At 40.4% G+C, this 22,291-nt stretch overlaps 1 protein-coding gene across 1 annotated transcript in view; it reads left to right on the forward strand.

Moving 5' to 3' along the window:
* Positions 1–22,291, forward strand: part of DOCK2 (dedicator of cytokinesis 2) — an 849,953-nt gene that overhangs the window by 596,470 nt on the left and 231,192 nt on the right. Inside the window, exon 30 of the mRNA XM_019506524.1 lies at positions 20,912–20,990. Within this exon, the coding sequence (XP_019362069.1) occupies positions 20,912–20,990 (79 nt within the window). The remainder of the gene's footprint in view (positions 1–20,911; positions 20,991–22,291) is intronic.

Below are 22,291 nucleotides of genomic sequence, written 5' to 3' on the forward strand. Positions count from 1 at the left end.
CTCCGGGGTGAGTGCTCGTGTATTCCTATTCCTGTCTTCTGCAGCAGCTCCCAAACCCAGCCTTGCGGGCAGCTGCCAGCTCTGCTCGCCCCCCACCCGCTCGGACCCTGACTCCCAATCTGCAGTTCCCTGCCTCCCCCTTCCCCCCACCCTAGCCCTGCTGGAAGGGGCTCCCATCTGCCTTCATACTGCTTGGGCCAGAGCATGAGCAGTAAGTGTGGGCCCCTGCATGTATGGGCTCTGGCCCCATGCTGCCAGTCCAGGCACACAGGTCCCCACTGTGAAGGACCACCCCTGCCTCCTTCCCCCACTGAAGGGCCAAGCACCTTCTCCCCCCCACCCCTAGCATCCCCTGCCCTCTTGTAGCCCCATGCCCGGCCACCATGTCCAGCACTGGCAGCATATGTGTGTGCGCAAACATACTACACACCACACACACATACGTGCACTGCCCTTCCCCTAGTCCTCCAGAAAGTCCCCTGGACCTCCATCCCCTGCTCCCCATACTGATCTGCATCCAGTGGCTCGGGATGCTCCCATGACCCAACCTTGCTCTATGCTGGCCATGTGCATTTGTGCTGTATGCTGGCCATGTGCCTGCTGCCTCCAGTCATCCCAAGCAGCCACTTGCAGGCTGGAATGCTTCTAGTCTGCAAGGGGAAACCCATGATTTCATGGTTTTTTCTGGTGATCTGCTTGGGACCCTTTCAAATATTCTTGCGACCCACTTTTGAGTTGTGACCCCCTGGTTGAGAAATGCTGGTCTAGCCAATAGCAGAATGCTCCTTTGTTCTTTCTGTTCTTTTGCACCCAACAGGGAAAGTGTTAGCTCCTGTGAACTAGTATTTGTGGTGCTCTAACTTGTATTTCACCATATGAACCTAAAATCAGAGTGTGTATAGTTGGGGGAAAGATAGAAGCAGTTATAAAAACTAGGTCCTGCCTCTGGCTAAAAGCTGTTCCTGTTGTGTGGGTCCCCTTGACTGGTTTCCCACTGTCATCCTAGATAGAGATACAAAGATCAAGAGAATGCAGTACATTTTCATGAGGTAGTAGCAAATATATATCTTCATACATGAAAGCTGTTGAATTAGTTAGACAGAGGAAAGAGTGGAAGAGGAGCTCCAGGAAGAGAGTTTTAACAATAGGAAAGTGTTTTAATTTAAGTAATTAAAAATGGGAAAGCCAGAAGACTTGTTTGAGTAATGGAAGTGTACATTACACATTTAGTTGTGTAGATGGGTCTGGGAATTGGAAGGAAAAAACCCCAAAACCTTTGTGTTATTCTGTTAGTCTCTACTGACTCACAGAATTTATCCAAATTTTAATAAAGATGTAAACAATTTTAATCTTGTTTTTTATATTTTTACTTCTTATTTTTTCATACAGAAATATTGATGGATAATCATTAAAAATATTAACCTTAAATTGACATGTATTTAGCTAATTATAACAATGTACTATATCTATGCATGTTTATTTAAATGATATAATGTTTTACATTTTTATTCTGTTAAAATTGTGAATGTTGCATTTTTATTAATATTTTTGTGGATTTGGATGGGATTTGGAATTCAACTGAAAATGTACAAAAACAGCATTTAAAATTGTTTTTTATTAGTTAAGTAAAACTACTTTAAATGTGCTGGTTGAACAAGGGGAAAAGTATGTAACGATTTGAATTTAAAGCTTGGACATACTCTGTAGTGAGGGAATTAGACTAATTGTTTTTGGTTATCAAGTTTATGGAAGTATTCGATCTCATCCTCTCATACTTCAGTTTTATTTGTAGATTGAGGAAGACAAGTTTTCTTGCTTTTTCAATCTTTTTCTGTACTGGGAATAAACTAAAATTGAACTGAGCTACTGAAATAAACTGAAATGAAGGACATGTTCTCTCAGCACCAGTAAAGACAGTTGTTATCAAAAGCTGGTCTCTGCACTGGGACACACCCCAGTTCTCAGGGGTTAGTCAGTGATTTCCACCAGTCTAGTGCTTTGCTTTCTTGTATGTTCATGGCAGGAGAGAGGCAGGATTGAGGAGGCTGACAGGGCTCACAGCAGGGATAGTATTCTCCAAGCTGCCCCTATTGTGAGCCCCACAGCTGATATGGGTTGGGGGCTTACAGCAGGAGCAACACCAAGAATGCTGCCCCCAGTGTGATCCTCCTTGGCTATAGGGCTGACAGTAGGGTCTGTGGAGATAATCCTGCCACTGCTGCGAGGCTCGTGCAGTACGAGGCTCACAATAGGGAAAACGCTACTGTCCCAGGGGGATGGAAGCGATGGCCCTGGAGCACCCTCTCATGGTGGGACCAGAGGCAGGGCTGACCCATCTGAAGAAGGAAATGAAAAGCCCTGAAAACAGGGCATACTTACTATTTTCAGGAAAAGCAGAGCCAGTCGAGCTGCGCCAAGACGAACCACCCGCGCAGTTTGTCGGACGCTTTTATTGCCAGCTGGGAGCAGCGCCAGTGGATGACATCATCAAAAGTCTCTGCCTGGCTGATTTAAAAGCTGGCAGTGAGGAAATGGAGGGGAGAGAAGCAACACAGCAGCCAGAAGGCAAGGCTGCTTCCTGGGCTGCATACAGGCTGTCAGCAGCTCAGCAGGGAGTTGGACAGAGACCCACAGGAGGGGTCCTGGCTTCATTAAAAGAAGCATCACTCTGGCTCAGCAGCACAGCTGGCCAAAGGAGGATGGCATCGAGGGACGCTGAAAGCTGCAGACACCAGACCTGTGAGTGGGGTGGGCTGAAGCCCCTTTCCCCAACTATTCTTTTCTTCTTTTTTTCTTAATTTGTGTTTTGGAAGTTGCACAGAGCCCCAAATCAGGGAGAGGGGCTTCAAGTAACCTCTTGGTTCAAAGGAGAGCCAAGGCAGTGCAACAGACCACTGTGCTTTAAGAGAAGGCTAGACACAGTGATGAGGATGGTTCCACGTCCTGTAGTCATCTGGTATGGAGGGATGCTAAGAGACGGGCAGAGAGAAGGGAGGGCAGGCAATGACATCAAGGGACAGGCCAGCGATCCATCATCTGGCCATTCTGAGGACTGGTGCATAACTGGGGTGTAGGGGAGGTGGAGCCCCAAGAACACCTACTAAGGGCAGCACCTGGTCTGTGAGAAACTGCAAGGAGGAGCCCCACCACTGAAGAAAAAGATCAAGTCATGGCAGGTGAGTATCGAGGCCTCCTTTAGGGTGAATGCCCAGGCCTCAGGAACACACCTTCAGCCGGCACCAGGTGTGTGCTCTAAAGCAGCTAGACAGCGCCTACATGAGGCCAGACTGGTGCAGCTACCATTGCTGTGAGCCCCACAGCTGATGATGCTGCCCCCACTGTGAGCCCTGCAGCCAACAAAGTTTGCAAAGGAGGGCAGTGTTCTCTCCACTGCAAGTCCTGTACCAGATAAGGCTTGCAGTGGAGGCAACACCTGTAATGCTGCTGTCACTGCAAGGCTTGTTGGCTGTGGGGCTGGCAGCAGGGTGTTGATGGGGCTTCCAGCCACAGGGGAACACTTGGCTACATGCTCAGTTAAGGGCCTGATTCGAATACACTACAAAGGTATTCCACATTTTTTGTGGAATAAATTTGTATCTTTATTGCTTGTTTTATCACATCTTTAATTGGTTGAATGTGTAGCTGGGTCACAACTTAAGAGGTGAAGTGACCGGTTAATCACGCCTTATGTGTAATGTGTATAGGGTGTGTAAGCAAGAATCATCTATACATACGATGTACATTCATGGAAATATGCTCATGTAAGCACATGTAAGTGCATATGTATAATTGTTTAAAGTGATTTTTTTATCATCTACAGCTATATTTCTATTTGCTTTATATTAATAATTTCCATACAGTGATTCAGTGCATTCAGGGATGTTTCCCATGATCTGTGGAAGAGCTTTAATGAACTCCTATAGATAGTTTTTATTTTATTCATCTGAAATGAAAATTGTATCATGTACAAGATATTTGGTTGTTGCTGTTGTTGTTCTAATTCAGTTATAATAGTCTTAGTCATCACAAATGATAAAACATTATTGACTACGCAAATTATTTATCATGGCAGGTGGTTATACCAAATATTTTAGGTTGGAGGCAAAAGAAGGCCTGGTAAAACTGAGATGGCTAATCAACAAGATTACTTGATAATATTGACAAAAGTAGTGGAATATTTATAGAAGTTTTTTACTTAATGTTAATCTGGTCTCAAGAGTTAAAGCTGGTTTGCTGCTTTAAAGATTATACTAATGAAGAATTTGCACACCTATTAGAAGTTCTTATTTGCTATTTATTCATTGTAAGCTGTTCTTATTTATAGTTTTAGTTTAAAAAATAATGAAGAAACCACAACATTTTATATTTAATTGTATTTTTCCCAAGCCTTTTTTTGTACAACATATTTGCATTGCATTGAAGGGTGAGCAGGCCATGTATAACATGTCTAAATATGCTAGTTTGTACAAAGTACAAAAAATATATATTTTAAAATGTTTTTGTACAGATTAAGCCTGCTGAGAAAATGAGATGGTAACTATGAGCAACCATTTAACAAATAGCCTATTCTTCATGTACAAAGCAAAATAGCCCTATAAAACTGTTTGGATTTAATTCTCTACTTCTTTATAACCTGTGCAGTCATTTAAACACTTTGTATAGAGGTAATAGAGTGAAAAAGGTCCAAGACAGTGGAGGGTAGAGCCCCTGATTTTCATAATTATAATGTAATGAGACAAATGATATTTAGATTTTTAATTTTTGCTAAGACTTTTTATCCTATTAAATGCACATCATTTCTAGCACTTTATAATTTTTGGAAATATACATTGATTTAGAGGTAGGCAAAGTATATGTAATTTGACACAAAAATGAATCCCTACAATTATTACAAGATTACAAGATTTGTGTGCTAAGAATGGTGTTGCCTAATCTTTTAGCAACACTCCAGGTGGCAAGCACATTGATTCCTGGGTAGTCATCTTATTTTTTTTTCTCCAGTATTCAACATTCATAAGCCAGATCAGTGGACCTTTCTACACAAATACATGTTAAGCATGTATCTTAAAGCTTGCCATCCAGACTGGAAATAACATTAGTAAGTTTTCTTTGTGGTGAAGGCTGATGGGAGAGGCTGATAATTATAGTTTCTGTCAAATAAAGAAATAGACATGTACAAATTAAAGTGATTTATGTGTAGGGTAACTATATGTCCTGGATTGGCCAAAACAGCCTACAAAATCTAGGACTGTCTCAGTGTCCTGGCCATTGGAGAAAATTTAAGCAGAAGTCCTGGATTGGTGGGAACCTGGGAGCCATAGGGTCAGGATGTCTATGTGTTCCTTCCAGCCCTGTTCCTGGAAGCTGTGCAGTGTGTGAGTGTGTGCGTAGAAGCAAGCAGGGCTGGTGCAGGTATCAGGAACACTGAGGAGCATTGTGCCTTTGTCACTTGAGCTGGGGCTGTGGGCTGGGGCTGGAACATGCTGGGGAGCACAGTACCTTTCTCACCAGGGTTGTGGGCTGGGGCTAGGGACAGAACACCAGCCAAGCTAGGGGTGCTGCACAGACTCAGTCTGAACTGTGGCTCTGGGCCCATCCTGGCACCTGGAGTCGCATCCTGGCCATGTCCCCCTCGGACAGATGGGCACAGCCCACCTTGGCCTTACACCCCATTCCCTGGTTAAAGCTGGAGTGTGGCCAGGCTGGGCTGGGCTCTCCACTTCGGAGCTGTGATGCAGCTGCCCTGGTCCCAGTCTCAGCCTGCAGCCCTGGTGAAAAAGGCATTGCACTCACCAGCTCATCTTGGTCCCAGCCTGCAGCCCCAGCTCTGGTGACAAAGGCTCCTTGTGCAATAAGCCAGCACCTGCTCTGGCCCTGCCTGTTGCCACTTACTGCCCCAGCACGTGCGTGTGCATGTGCGTGTGCGTGTGCGTGTGCGTGTGTGTGTGTGTGCATGTGCGTGCGTGTGTACGCATGGGCACATGAATGTATGCCACCTCCCCCACGACTTCCCCTCTACTCTCCATCCAGGACTTTCCTGAAATAATTATGGTCACCCTTCTTATGTGGAGGAAATAGTGAATCTGGCTAGACATGAAGGAAGCATACTTGAAAAGAATCTGCTTGGCCTTTTAATCCTCCAGGGACTATAATATTAGATTTTACTTGTGACAATAGTGGGATTTTTTTTTAAACTGCCACTATCCCTTGTCCTTTTATTGATGCTTTTGCAATAAATAGTAATAGCAGAAGATATACATTATATTTATTTAAAAGCATAAGACTGAAGTTTGGTGATTAAGGTGTGATTGAAAGAGTTTTTAAATTGACCATAAAGTAGTCAAGAACAGAATTGTAAAGTCCAGCATATCACATACTCTATTATCAAGCTAATGTTCAATATTTTTTTCTTCCCAATGATCTGATTTTCCACAAAAAGACTTTAACTGTTCTAAATAGACAGAATAGACAGAAATTCCAATTGTTTTTCTTGAGTGCTTCAATTTTCCAAGGGCCCAAAAGGCATTTTCATATAATGGCTTATGACATATTGCAGAACTTTGCAAAATGATTGTGTAAAAAGCTGCTTAAACAATAGGTATAGATGACTAGTGAAAGAAAAATTCCCAGAATTCTTTCTCCTACGTAGTGCCAGTATTTGCATCTCAGAGCTTTTCCAGATAGCACTGCTAGCAGACAAACCAACAAGAAGTTTGATAGCATGAGGGGGAAATATGTGACAGGAAACTGATCAGAATCCTGTAAATTTCACTCTGATGATGCTTGTTACCACTAAGCATCGGGAGAAAGCACTAGGCAACCAAGTGATGAAGTCCACAGGGAACTCTACAATAGTTTATATATGAACAGGGTTTTTTTTCCATCCATCTTTGAGTATAAGCTTTAATTCTACAATTTTGAAAAAAAGGAAAGGTATTCTCTCTAGAAAATGCTTTTGACATAGATTTTGTATTACTCAATTTAGGTAATTAAAATAATGTGCTTCAACTGTCATGTTCAATTGGCTTGTAAAGTTGGATGCAGTTAGAAATAGAGTCGGATTTCCTCAGATATTTTTAAATTAATAAGCATACTCTCATGCCCTAAAGTTGCAAGTTTGCCAGTTGTGTCCCAAGAAATACAATCTCTGGTAAACAGTTTTGACAGTTATGGCATCACACACATTCTAACAATCAGTATTATATGCAGTGTCTTCATTGCAGGTATGCAGGTAACACTGTTCATCATTTGGGAGGTGGAACTGAGGAGTTATTTGGCCTCTCTATGGTTTCACATACATGAAGATAAGTGCTAAATTTGGAAATATCTTACATCATTCTATACCCATGTACATTCACTAATTTTTCAGAAGTCTCTCTTATTACTCCTTCCATTCAATGTATGTTTGTAACTCACATGGAGAGATTTTGGTCCATGGTGTTATCAGTATGTAGATGGCATTCAGATCTGTATTTCCTTTGCATTGAATCTAGACACTGCTTATTCTCTGATCTTCCAGGTTCCCTGAATTGAGATATTTCTCAATCTGAATATTTAGAAGAGGACAAAGAGACTGAGATCAATTGTTGAGAATGTTTTTCCCCCCTCTGTATTCTATAGGAGGTTTATGTCCAAGTTTGGAAGTATAATTGCTTGTGAGTCACATTGGCTAAGTACAGACAGTCAAAAAGCCCAAGGCTGAATTGATTCAATCTTCACAGGTTAGTGTAAGCTGCATAGATTGAACTGATCAGCAAGTGAACAGACATTCACTTCTGATTCAAAAAATGCAGCCACCTGCCTGCAGTGGCTTAGGCCAGAAGGCAAGGGGCTCGAGAGCATGCCTCCCTTCTTGGCTGAGGCAGACAGTTTGGTTCAAGGCTAGCCTGCCCACCCTTACAGGAGAGGTTTGTGCAAAGCATCCCAAGATGCTTGGGGACTGTGAGTTAACTTGAATCTGGAGTGGATCTGGGACAGAAGTTCAATAACCGTTTTAAACTAATTCAGTTAAGTCTGATACTACATTCATCGTAAACTGGTTTTGGCCATTTTGAAAGCAGCTTATGTGCACTGAACTTCTGTTGTGTTACAGATTTGACCTGGTTTCTGATCACTTATACCAGTTTATGTGTAACTTGTGTCCCTAGCCATTCAGACTGTTGTTCTGTTACTCCAGGTCTCCTGATGAATGTTACTGTACTTTTAAGACATTAAGGCCAGATACAAACATTACAATTTTACTGATACAAGTGATCTGTCCACATGTTCGATAAATTAATGGCATGATAAAATGAGGGATAAGCTGCAAAGTTATTTCACACATTTTATGTAATACTATTGTGGCTGGTTCTTATCATGCCTTTAATCAAACATGTGACTAGTACCTAATCTCTGGAGCATATGGGAGCCTTACAAGACCCCCTGAACTGATTGGTGCACTCCCCTGACTGGAAGCCCCAATAAGCTGACTGGGCTTCCAACCAGTCCTAGCTTACTCCTCATTTTATCACACAATTAATTGCTTGAACATGGGGCCAGTTCACTATTTAAGATATGATTCACCAGGTAATTATGTTTTAAGTATAATGTCTGTAAAGGGTCCCCAGGGCCTTGGACAGAGCTATGGCACATGATGCTTCTCCCAACATTATTTGTTTTCGGGCTCTTTTTTCTCACAGACTCAACCTATGCTGCTAGGAGGCAAAGAAATAGTCTTTGCCTCCTAGTAGCATAAAATATTGCCGCCTATCCATCTTAGCTTCTTTCAGATCTTATACAGCACCCATAATCCCCCTTGTTATTTGAACATCTACTCACTAGAAACCCAAGTAGCATGCAGCAGATTATCTCTAGAATGGTAGGAGCTGTTATATATTATGCCCATGTCTTCACGTTGGTTGCCTATTCTGTTCTATGGTTATCATTTTGGGTTTTTTTCTTTAAAACTCTCAGGATCCTGCTATCAAACATCCTACTCTGCCTTTGATATGTTGCTGGGATTCAACTTATTAGTTTATGAACTCTTATTAGTTTGTGGACTGACAAAAAATATTCCCTTTGGAGAGAGAACACTGCTGGAAACAGCTTATAAGTTTGCTGTGTTCAGAAAGCTGGAAAACAGAATGCAGACATTTTGGCTAGGTCTTTGACTTACATTTGGGTAATTCTAACAGTAGGAACACAGTCTTTGGAGTGCAGTATGGTGTTTTTAGAAGATTACATTTTTGTTTGTACTGGCTATTTTAATTGGTATAAGGTACCCAAGGACCACTGAAATAAACACTATTTATCAGTTTTTTAAGTTTAAAAAATAAATGCATAGTAGTGAACAATTTATACTGACAGAAACATGTACCTAAATGCCTCACTACTTAGAGGACTCAAAACTGTCATAAGCAAATTCAGTATCATTATTTTTCATATAAATGCTTTCCATGCCATTAAGCAATTTTCTTACTTTTATCTAATCAGTTGCTAACTGATTCACTGCTCCTCTTTTTTGATGCTGTATCTTGGATCAGTGTAAAATACACTGTATTTTGGATGTCTCTAGGAAACTGTGTAAACAGCTTTATATCAATAGTGCTCACAGTCTTTTGGATACTAAATTATGCCAGTTATGTTTCCATACAAGATCTTTATTTACAAAGAAAATGGTATCATGTGTATAATTGTTTGACCTATTATGCATACTTGTCTTTCTACTGAGGCATAAGTTGCTGATTCACTCTCACCTCTTCTGTACTACTACAATGTATGCTGCGAGGTAGTAAGCTTATAGAGTCCCCAAGCACAATTCTCTCTGTACTTCAAGGTGAAAAATGAAAGCTACCAATGTGCTAAGTCAGCACATTCTTTTTATTTCTTCTTCTCTTGTTAACTAGCAAAGTCAGGTATATCAAGGATCTCATAGTATGCACCATAGGTGAACAAAAACCAGGAAAGATTAAACAGAAAGAAACATTTGTATGCATCTGTAACTTTTTATACTCATAGCATTACAAAGAATGCTTTCCCTGAATGGAAAGAAATATGTAGCTTTCAAACATATTTCAGGGTAAAATTAAAAGTAACAGGATACTAAATAGAATTCATTTCTTGTATTTTTTTTGTATACATACCCTTTATATACCTTTCTCTGAAAATCAAAGTACGTGTAGCTAGCTTTAGAGTACTATTCAGGCTTTATTTTTTATTTCACATGAAGAAAGTATTTATATCATCTTCTAGCTGAAATATATGGAACTAATACTCAAGAACATTTAATTTCTTATTATATAGAATGATAGAAAATTAGGATTGGTAGGGAACTCAGGAGGTCATCTAGTCCAACCCCTGCTCAAAGCAGGACCATTATACTCTTTGGCAATAATACCTGCATAAATAGAAACTACAAAACCCAATGTCTTGCAGTGAGCTTTCCAGGGTAGAATAAACATGTTTCTGTTTTCCTGAGACCCTGGATCTAAGTGAATTTTTGCCTCATTAGTTTTACTTTTGTTCAACCCATTTTATTTCTGATGACATTTCAAGTGAAATTATATTATGAAATTTGAAGTCCCCTATGGTTCAGTGGTAGACTTCTCGTTTGCCACATGTAGGAGACCTCGATTCAATTCCCAGATGCTCATGCTAATACAGCCATGGAGGTTCCAAAGATCTTTACACAGTCTGGCTTTTGGATTCCTTCTCAATAGCCTAAAGTGGGGACGGAAGGTCTGGGCAGCCTCCATTGCTCCAAAAGAAAAATCCTGCCTGAGCATATGCATCAAACGTCTGGGTGACCTCTCAAGCATACACCATGATCCAGAAGAATCAATGGTGGCCAAATATATTATGAAATTACTTTTAGGAAATTTCAAGTAGCCCAAAATGTTATATATAATTATTTTTTTACAAATTAAATTAGAATCTCTATTCCAATATTATTATTAGAAAGACAGAGGCCTTATGATAAGTAACATTGCCAGGTCAGATTAGGTTAGAACTAGAATACAGATCTTTTGGTTCATAATCTGATGCCTGCTGCGCTGGAATATGTTGCCTCCAGTGAATATGGAAGCAGGGATAAATTGCAGATGGTATTGAAACATGAACATCTGCATCATCAGCCATAGATTGATCCAAAAGCCATCAGAAAATAGCATCCTGTCTTTTTTGTGAGGCAACATCTTCTCCTTTTCATGTGAGAATGCAGAGAAAGTAATGGGGAGCCACGTTAAGTTTGTCTCTTACTGAGTATTTCTGTTAGAAGGAGCAGTTTACATTTTTGTCAGAGCTGAAAAGTATGGGCCAGTTTTTTGACTGGTGTATATTTAACTAATACTGTTGAATTAAATGAATCTATCCTGATTTAGACCATCTAGGGTGCTGGCTTTCTGTATCTTATTCTCTAATTTCTTTTGCTAATCAGTGAGTCACTGTGTGGTTTCTAGGAAGTAGTTCACTCAGATATTCCTAGCACTCAAAAAATTAGTAGGAATATACAAAAGAGGAATGAGTAGAATGGGGAGGTACAGAATATAAAGGCAAAATATTGAAAATGCCTATCAAACCAAATTAGACACGCCAGCTGCATTATGACAGCCTCCTTGAACTTTTATGTTTTCAATTAATCAGGTTTCTAGTAGGGTTGTACAAAACGAGCCATATTTGACTTGGTTTTGGATTTGGATTCGGCCCATTTCGGAGGACAGTAATTCGATTTGTTGATTCACATCACTGTCCCAATTTGATTCGGGTGAATCCGAATCTGAAGATTCAAAGATGATTTGGAGAATCAGCAATTCAGCCACAGACACAGTTTTAAATGTTTTTTCTATGTACCTCGAGATACCAGGTGCAGCTCATGAATGCTGAGATGGTGGGGTGGATGGGAGCGTCCCATAGAAGCATGGGGGGGGCCCGTGTGCTCGGTGGTGGACCCCCCCATGCCAAGCCTGGCTTGGCAATCAGCCACGGAGGAACCCCAGGTGCACCTCCCCAGACCCAGGAGGCACCAGTCATCAAGCTGGAGGGTGACAGGGGGTCCTCCACACGCTTCACAGCAGACCCAAAAGTGGACTTGAAGTGCTTCTGGTCCACTTCTAGATCCACTGTCAAGCATGCTGTAGACACCCCCCCACACTCACACACTCCCATGGGACATTTCATCTGCCCCACCATCTCAGCATTCACAAGCCACCTGATACCTTGAGGGATGTAGGAAAAACATTTAAAGCTGTGTCTATGTCCGAATCATTGAATCTCTCTGAATTGATTCAAAGGGTTTCAATTCAATTCAGAGAGACTAAAGGGTCTCCTGATTCAATTCGGATTCAGAGATTCAGGTGCTGAATCGAGCCAAATCTCCACTGAATTGAATTGGCGACCAAAGCTTCTCACAGTCCTAGCTTTTAGCATTGAAGGGGATAAATAAGCAAAACAAATCAGCACCTAGTATACACCCAATGCAAGAAATAGTTTTGAGAACTTATTTCGATGACTAAAAACAATATAGGCTGTGTTGAAAATCTTATTCTTAATAAATACTAGAGTCTACGCTGTGGCAGACTACATGTAAAGCAAAGAAATCCTTCGTAGAAACCATCATCACAGCCTTTTGCTGTGTTGTGTCAAAGAAATCACTCATTCCCATCTTTCTTTTGGCACGTTTTGGGGGACAGTGATTTAATTAATTGATTCACATCACTGTCCGAATTTGATTCGGCTTAATGCAAATCTGAAGATTCAATGCCGCCAAAGCAGTATAATAAAATGAACAATAAAAATTATATATAAAATTTTAAAATATCATATATAAAACATATTTTTTCACTAAAAGCATACAATAAGATTATCCATTCTGCCAATTTACACAAAATTAAAACAAAATAGAATGTATCATGATGCAAAAGAAGAGGTAAAATGGAACAATGAACAATAAAACAGGACAGGAAAATCTATCTGATTTTTGGTCCTTATTCTTCATGTGTGTAAGACAGGCTCCAAAGTTTTAGAAAGTAACCATGTTGTTTTTTTCTGTATTAGCCCACTATTTAGCTTTTCCCATTAATAGAAAGATCCGTTTCCCTCTTATTTCTTCAAAGCAAGTAGAAGACTACCAATGATGTTTTAAGTATTCAATCTCATTCTTCCCACAAGAGCATATTCTATCCAAATGTGGATTCCAACACTACCTGCCCATGACAACTGCAGATTTCATTAGTGTGAATCTCAGTCTAGTGATGGCCGCTCATTGTTTGCATTTTTGTACCACACAGATAGGTTTCTGGGCCAATGGAGTGTTTTATTAAACTTTCAAAAAGGGGAAGTTCAAGACAGTCTCACTGTGAGCATATCCATCTTCATGCTGGCATCTTTAATTCTTAAATTAATGTCTGTTTTAAATACAAGGAATATATTGTGTCAGTTACTCTCAATACATTTCTCAGGCCATTTATCTGGAAGAGAGTATAAGTGTTCTTAACCATCCAAACCAGGGTTTATTTGGGAGAAGAGAGGCTTTGAAAATGCAGTTCTTGGGGTATCTGATAGGTAGGGACCTACCTAACTTGCAGAAGCTGCCCCCACCCCCGATTTTGTGGGGAGAACATAGGCCTTGGCAGCCATTTTACAGGTGGAACACAGCAGGTTTCCCATGCCTCTAATTGGCTGAGGGGCCCCATTTGCCCTGCCCCTCACTGATGGGTTGTGGGGGGCTACCTGTCATGTGGTTGCACCCCTTGCCACTGATTGGCTGCAAGTGCTATCTGTCATGTAGTCCTGTTCCTCACTACATGACAGGTATCTCTTGCAGCCAACCAGCAGTGAGGGGCAGGGGTGACAGCCATCTTTCATCAAGCCCTATGAGTGGGCAACCCCCCATTTCCCCTGGTCCCCCTTCCCTGCTTTTCTGCCCCACTGGTATGCTACAACACACTGAGGACTGTTGGCTTATTCTGAGCAGCCAGCATTTTCTTTCCTACTATTTTTTTTTCTGTGGATTTCATGGATTTTTGTAGGTCTCATGGGCAATGCTGGATTTCATGGAATCTGTGAAATTATAAATCCGGTGGGTCCCTACTGATAAGTATAAAAGATCTAACTTTCATCTAATAATTTAGGGTTTTTAATTTGGCCAAAGTGTTCACATTTATCAGTCCAGTTTCAGAGTACATGACCTCCCCCCCTCCCAACATAGAATTAGGTAAGGATAAAAGTCTCCTTAAAAAGTAATTAGAAATCTCCTCAATTTTCAGGTGGACCATAGGGGTCAACACCCCAGAGTTCTGCTCCGTACAATGAAATAGAATCTACCTTGGATTTATAGACACTTAATGCTCCAGAACTACTCTTGTGTCTTAATGTAGAAGGATAAAATTCCACCCAAAGCTTTTTTTGATCTAACATTTACATTTTCAATGTGCTTATCCCAGCTCCAATTTTTGCTAAGATATAGTTCAAGGTATTTAAAGGAAGACATCACCTCTAGTATCTTTCCTTGTAAAAAAAAAACAAACAAAAAACCAAAAATGATCCTGTTTCCTTCTTTCATTCCCAAAGACCAATACTTTGGTTTTAGCTGTATTGATTTCTAAGCTATATGAGTTGCAATATTGCTGAAAGGCACCTAATAATCACTGAAGACTTATTTGAGATTGTGACAGAATTAATGCATTATCTGCATAAAGCAGGAGAGCGATGGTCATTCAAAATCATGGTTTCGTGGAACTGATTCCCTTGGGTGTGTCTACGTGAGATGCTGTACTGCACAATAGACTAATGTACTGCTCAGTAAAGCATCACCGTATAACTGTGCTCATAAGATACTGTGCAGTAAATTAGTCTACTACACAGTTAGCTTGTACCTGTAAATACAGGTGTTAGCCTAAGTGCACAGTAGATACTGCACAGTAGGGCTCATGTAGATGCATGGAAAACTGCCGCAGTGATGTGTCTGCGGATGCTGGGAGGTGGAGTTCAGCTGCCAGCCAGATCCAACATTTTGCCCACCCCTGGTTTAAACCAATGTGTTAGTGATTAATATATGTCAGATATTGCCAGCGGAAGTGAGTAAGGACTTCAGAAAAGGGTCCTGTGTTTTCAAAGCTTTCCAAGTCTTCAGAGGATTTTCAAATGCAAATGAATGGATAAATATATTCCAGCTTCTTTATAGGTCTTTGTAGCAAACATTACAAAAGAATATTGTTTCCCATATCCTTGATTTCCAGAAGATGTTGCATTTGATTAGTCCTTTGCAGCTGTTGCTATATCTACAAAGATCTTTGAATCATTACAGTTACAAAGTTTATTAAGATGAACCAAAAAACCCCTCTGCCTTGATTCAAATATACAATGAACTGAATTAATTCAGCTTCTGACTTGGCATCTGGATTGCACATTACAATTTGAATCATCAATTCTCCATTTCTAATATAATTTTGCTAATCTTGAAACACTTTAAATATCTGCTGTAGAGTGGGAGAAGACCTTGCCTGGCTTGGAGCCTTGTTTACAGAGGTCTGATGAGTGAGAGCCAAAGACAAAAATCACTTTCCAATTTTTATTACAAGTATAAGTTAATGTTTTAAATTTTAGGATATTATTTAGAAAAATAATTATATATGATAAGTACAAAGAGTCAAAATGCCTGAGGCAGAATTGATTTGAACATATGCAGCTTTCTTTAAGCTGCATAGATTGGAGCAGTAATGAACAGAATACGTGTTCACTCATCAGTTGGCCTTGGCAGGCAAATGCCTGCCCTGGCCAAGGCCTGAAGGCAGAGGGTGCTCATGCACGCACCCCAGCTCTGCTGGACTGCAAGCACTCCAGCTGCCCCACTCACCAGCCCCTGCCCCACCCCCTAAGCTGTGGGGAGGGTGAGCTGGGGGGAGGGAGGAATAGAGCTCCCTGCCCCAACCCCAAAAGCTATGGTCTGCTTGGTGTGTGGGAGAGGAAAACCTCCCACGGTCGGGGCTTCACCTCCTGCAGTGTAGCTCCGCCAGGCTAAGAACATCCCAGCCCTGCCTCCTGTCCTGTCTCTTGTCTGTCAGCCACAGTGGGTACATCTACACACGTGTTTTACTGTGGGGCTTACTAATTAGATATGCAGTAAAGCATCACCATCTACACATGTACCTGTATTAGGGCGCAGTAAATTAACTCGTCTGGAAGATAGTACTGTCCAAGATAAGTATTAAGCTGCAGTGGAGTAGTTAATGAGCTCTGAAATGCAAATGTGGATGGTGACTGGGCCTGACTGAGGCATGAGGGTGCTACAGTGTGGGGGCTGCCTCCACACTGTACCACCTTTGTGCCCCAGCCAACATCTCTGCAGCACGTTGAGCCAGGGCAGAGCAGTCCCGGGCTGGGAGGTTGACCTCCCAGATCCTCTCTTTGCTGCGGTCCTAGGCACACACGTAAACGCTGTGCCCAGGATCAGTAAACTCTGGTACAAACTGCACTGGAGTTGATTGCTTTGTGTTAATTGCATATATAGATGCACCCAGTGAGTATGAGAGTTACTGGGTGCTCAGCGCTTTAGAACAGAGGTTCCCAGCCACTGGGCCATGGCCGATACCAGGCTGCAGTTGGTTGGCTGCAGGGTCATGGCATGAGCCCCCCATCCAGAGCCCCGTCCATCCGCTTGGCTTAACGGGTTCCAGGGTCACATCTGAGCTTCTGGGGTTAAAGTTGGGTGGTGGGGGAGCCCTGGGAGGGAGGCAGCCAGCTCTGTGCACCCGGTCTCACTCCTGCGGGACTTCAGTGAAAAAAAAAAAAAAGTTGGGAACCACTGCTTTAGAAAACCTCATACTAGGTATCGATATATGGACTTAAAAGACTGCAAAGCATATAAAGCCTCCAGTTTTAAAGATCTTGGCCATAGCTTTGTGCACTAGGAGCAAGTTCTAGATAGGCAAACAAAAGCAAATGAAGGTTCTACTGCTACAAAAGCTTCCCATTTAAATCATTGGATTTTCCAGTGTGTGATATTTTTAGTGCAAGACCTTAAAACTAATCAGGTGGGGTTTTTTTGGTCTTTGACTCTGTAATCCACTGATCTGATGGCAATCATCTTCCCATTTTAAGCTACAGAGCTTAAGAGACTAATTTGATGCTAGTAATAGTTCAAAGTTGCAGATATGTTCTTTGAGTTTATATTAATCTATTTACACTTCAAACGCAGAGCAATGTACAGAGTTATTTTGAGATAAATAGAGGTTCATCATTTTTAGTAATAGCTTTGTATTCATGCCTTGATTAACAATGTGGTGCCTACATGTAGGAAAATATTCCTTTATTCTCTCTCAGCCCTTCTGTTCCACTTTTGTCAAAGAGAGAAACAGTCTGAAATCCAGTTTAATCCATGAGAGAATTCTAAATTTTCTGCCTGGTCCTACTTAGGCCTGCAGTGTTGCATGCAGTTACCTGCAGATCCAGTTCAAGTCATTCAGAATAGACATCTCAGTATCTGATTTATACTCAATCAGATACATTTTTTGTTAATCTCATAGGTCAAATTTTGTAGGAGGAAACAAATGTGCATCTTCTAAATTTTTCTCATTGCTGTCATTTCAAAATAATTATATTTTTGTTTGATCCATTTTTAATTGAATCTGAATTTCGTTTCCCTGACTCCCAGACTAATGGTAAGTCTATTTAGCTGCAGTATCACTACATCTTAAAGCCCATACACTATCAAAAGCAACAGAAATTATACTTCTGCTATTGTGCAGAAATATCAAAGCATTCCACAAGCTTCAGTTTAGTGTCAGTTGAATCCCACCAGGGGAAGTAATATTTAACCCCTTTTTATGAAAGGGTAATTGAGGCACAGACAAGTTTAGTTCTTATTGTTTATAGAGCAAATTTCTGGCAGAGCTAGGAATAGAATTCAAGTCTCCTGACTGGCTGCCAATAATAGAAATAGAGATACCCTCTAGGCAAAATACAAATGCATGAGGAGTACTTGAAACTTGACAACACAAAGATATTGCATACTTTCTGCAAATGTGTCACTCCAATATGCCTGACAAAAATAGCCCTGAGCATGGAAGGGGCACCTACAGAAGTAGGCTGATGAAGAATGGTGGGAGTATATAGTGTAAGGCCATGTAACAGTATTAATATGATCAAGTAATTTAAATTGGTGAATAACTATTTGACTGAATTGGTTCTTATCCATTTTTTTCTGGTGGTTCCCTCTGAGTTAGTAAGTTTAATGTTTTGAAGGATCTCTTTATGTAAGTTTTATTAATTTGCTAAGAGGTTATGAATTTTGCATATTTACACCTCTGTCAGCACTTAACTGTATTCTTTGGCATACTCCTTGTGCTAAATAGATAAAGGCAAGTACCTATATATCTGTTTTTGAATAGGGTGTTTGTTATAGATATTATCACTGGAACAGATGTTACCTCAAAAGAACAAATACAGAGGTAACTGACCAGGGAATTAAAAACGAAAAAAGATGAGAAGTTGAGAAGGAACTTAGAACAGTAGGGTTTCTTTTTTCTTTTCTTTGGATTATCTGACTAGCTAGAGCTCGAGGACATTGACTCTAAGGGTCACAGAAAGAGAAAAGTCCTGAGATGGAGGAGTGCAGTCCAACAGAGGCAAAGGGATGGAATTATAAACGTAGTGCTCCCAAAGGGTATTCAAGAGTGCTGAGAAAAGGGAAACAAGGAAGAACATATTTGTGTTTGCTTTACTCTGGGTCTTCTGCATTGTGATTGTTTTAGGAATCTGTTTGCACAGTCTGTATGTATTTCACCTATCATACATGCCTGAAGGGATAAGGTATAAATCTAAGGGTGCAGACAGAAGTGCAGCTCCCAGTGTAACTCAGAATGACTTCTGCAAAGTCATTTTTGCAAAGCATTCTTTGTTTCAAGGTTACCCTAGACCAAACGGAAGTTCACTGTTGGTTCCAGGGGGGAGGGGAACCTGGCTCCTGGCTGGGAGCTGGCAGCCAGGTTCCCATAGCAACTGCCAGGTTCTCTGCCAGTGCTGGGCTGTTTTCAGAATGGGAGGGGGAAGCAGCAGAGAGCTCACTTTTGGGGCTCCCCAGCTGGTGCTGAAGGGTGGGGTGCGTGAATTGGAGCCCTCCCAACCCTGTGGGGAAGGGCAGGCAATACACCCACCCCAGCTCCAGGAGGGGCTGAAAAGAGCCCCACTGTGAACTCCCTCTCCTCCCTTTCCCATTCTGAAAGCAGTCTGGAGCTCCACAGACACAAGTTACAAAAGATGCTACATTTTGAAACATCTTTATCTGATACCTCATTCAACGAGGGATCAGACTTTTACCCAATCAGCCATTTTTGAAGCTGTATGTATTCATGCACTTTTTGGTCACAGCTATAAACTGCTTTATGTGGCCAGATAGGTTGCAGACAGAATCTCCTTTCACCCAAAGTGCTTGAAAGGGCTCTGAGAACAGGTATTTCTGGTTCAGCTATTGGGAAATGCTGTGACTTAAAGTTGCTAGGCTGTAGTGCATCACTTTCAAAAGGGAAACCAAAGAGTCCAAGCCCAAAACATCTGCCAGAGGAGCCAAAGAGATGGTTCTGGAAACCATCGAAATCGGGAACATTTAAAAGCGCATTGGCCTAGCATGTGGGTCCAATTCCTGCAGGCCACAGAACGTTCATCAGAGAGGAAAGGTGAGAGGTATTGATAGGAAGTGCCATGGAAGCTTAGCTGACATGAAAAAGGAGATTACCAAGTAAAACTTGGCCTGCACAGTTCAGTTTCAATTGAGAACAAATACGTTTTCCAAATCAAGCCTTAACTTTCAATACGAAGATTAGCCTAGTTGGTGTTTAAGGGACACTGTCAAATCAAATTGTGCCCTTGAGTTTTTTTTCTGTAAAAATAAGCTCTGTTAATTCTCTCAGGGAAGATGTTGAAAAGAAACACGATATCCTAATAAATGAATTAAATTCCAAGGTCATGACAACTGTAATAATTAAAACTTCACTATCAAATCATGAAGCACTGGTTTCAGTAGGACATTCACAACTCCTCCTGTAAGCAAGTTGTTTCAAACCAAACCAACAACATGTGGTGTGTGGGTGTGACTAAAGGCCTACACATGCCCTACATTTTCACCAGTTGCATCAGTATGACATTGCCTGTGGGGAAATTGGCCTCTGGGGTGCAAGAGAGATTATTGTTAGAATTCAAGTGCACACATATCCAGGAGGGATTGGGATCATGCCCATAAACTTGCCACCTAAATTTCCTATGTGCTCCACCTAGTCCATAAATGCATGGAAGGCAGGTTAGCATCTGACCCATGATGTGCACACTAATAGATTGCAACCTTTGTATATCTTGCAAAAAATAAAATAAAATGCAAGTCAGATGAGTGAGTTTTACAGTTAACTGGAGGAGGAAGGGAATTGTAACCAAACTTGGAACACTACAGGAAAATTGACAAGCTATACGGTATACACTTAATTGCAGAATGTAACTGCTATATCTAATGAGTTACTATAATTGTAAAAGGCTTGAGTATTTCTGGTTCTGAGATCAGTGAAAGGAAAGCAAGAACATTGCTGTAAACAAAACATGCTTGTCAAATAAAAGGTAAATTGTATTTGAAAAATGTATTATCTATGTATTATCAAGAATTTATTGTAATGTTATAATAAAAAGGTTGCTCAAATTTTATATTAAAAATAATTGAGGAACTTTTTGACAGTCATATAATGAATGGAATACTGTCACAAAGCATAACATAATTTAAGTTGTGTTCTGTGGCATGGAATAATGTTTGTTCTATTTCTGGATGTTGTACTTTTACTCATTCTGGTTTTTGTCAACCTTAAATAAATGAGTTTTTCACTAATGGTGGGCATGATTAGTTTAGAATTCCATAGGTTATTTACAAAGAATAAAGTTATAATGTTGTTTTCTCTTTTAGAGTGTTTTTGAGAGCAATCAATAAATTTGCTGAGACTATGAATCAGAAATTTCTGGAGAACATGAATTTTGAAGAACAGGTAATACTTAGCTGTTTGGTTTTTTTCTTGTGTGCTTACTTTTTGTCCAGAAAGATCTCTTTAAAGTGATTCTAGTCCAAGAAGTGTTTATGTAGAAGCAGAAGCATCTTACTCTTTACATGTCCTTTCATTGCATCTGATAAAAGTCAGCTCTTACTCATGAAAGCTTATGCATCTCTAATTCTCTTATTCTTTAAGGTACATGTCTACCCTGCATTCAGTTTTACTCAACTGATACATTACTTATAGTAAGGTTTTTGTGTATAGCTTTCACCAGAACAGATTCAACACAGCCAGGATAGAATTAGTCTCATTCTTTTCTTTCTTGTGCATTGTCAATAGAATTACTAACCATTTGCTGCAATTGTGCAAATATATAAAAAAAGGTTCACATATGTGTAATAGGGACATATTTTTGCAGTGGAGGACACTACACAAATGTAACTGAATGTATAATATAAAGTAATGGTGTTGCATAGGTATAAGAGCTGGCTCCTGTGAGTATTTAAAGTAGTGGCAGAACTCCCATTAACTTCAGTGGTTCATGATCAAGCTTTTAGCTAAGACACAATTTGACCTCAAAACTTATCATTATTGATGATGATACATGGAAAGTAAGTATAATTTGCAGCATGATTCTCAAGTTGTCTTTTCAGGGATGGCAGTTAGAAAAAGTATTTTTTTCCTTAACGAGGGAACACATGCAATGCTGCTATCATTGAGGCATAATGAACAGAATTATTATAGCTTTTATAAACTTGGGGCATCAGTTCAAATTTGTTTTGACCTCTTGACTATTCAGGAAGATTAGTTTAGAAATCAAGATTTAAAACAGTCTCATTTTGTTGTTGTTCTAGAACTTTTCCCCCTTCTTTCAAAATTTACCTTAAAGTACCCTTTGCTTAATGTCACTTTGTTAGTCAATAAACTAACTTAAGTATGCAGTCGCTCTTGACACTAGTATCATTAACAATGATGAATAAATATTTATTTGTTACTTCATGCATAATATAGTATTATTCATCTTGCGTTCTCTGGATAAATTTAAATCTAACTAATTATTAAACTAGAATGAAAAAATCCCAATATACAGATAACTACTGCATAATAAAATTGAGATTTGTAGACAGAAGCAGTTCTGTAACAGAATATGTAATATGAAAATGGGTTTATATATATGTGTTGCCCTGAGCGGTCAGGCCAATGCTCAGGATCTCAATATTAGACTTTTCGACAGGAGGACGTGGTATACAATTTCACATATACAAACACGCAAATCAATTAGGTGCATACACACACAC

The sequence above is a fragment of the Gavialis gangeticus genome, unplaced genomic scaffold (assembly GCF_001723915.1).
Source record: "Gavialis gangeticus isolate Ggan-Ray unplaced genomic scaffold, GavGan_comp1, whole genome shotgun sequence".
NCBI classification, from domain to species: Eukaryota; Metazoa; Chordata; order Crocodylia; family Gavialidae; genus Gavialis; species Gavialis gangeticus.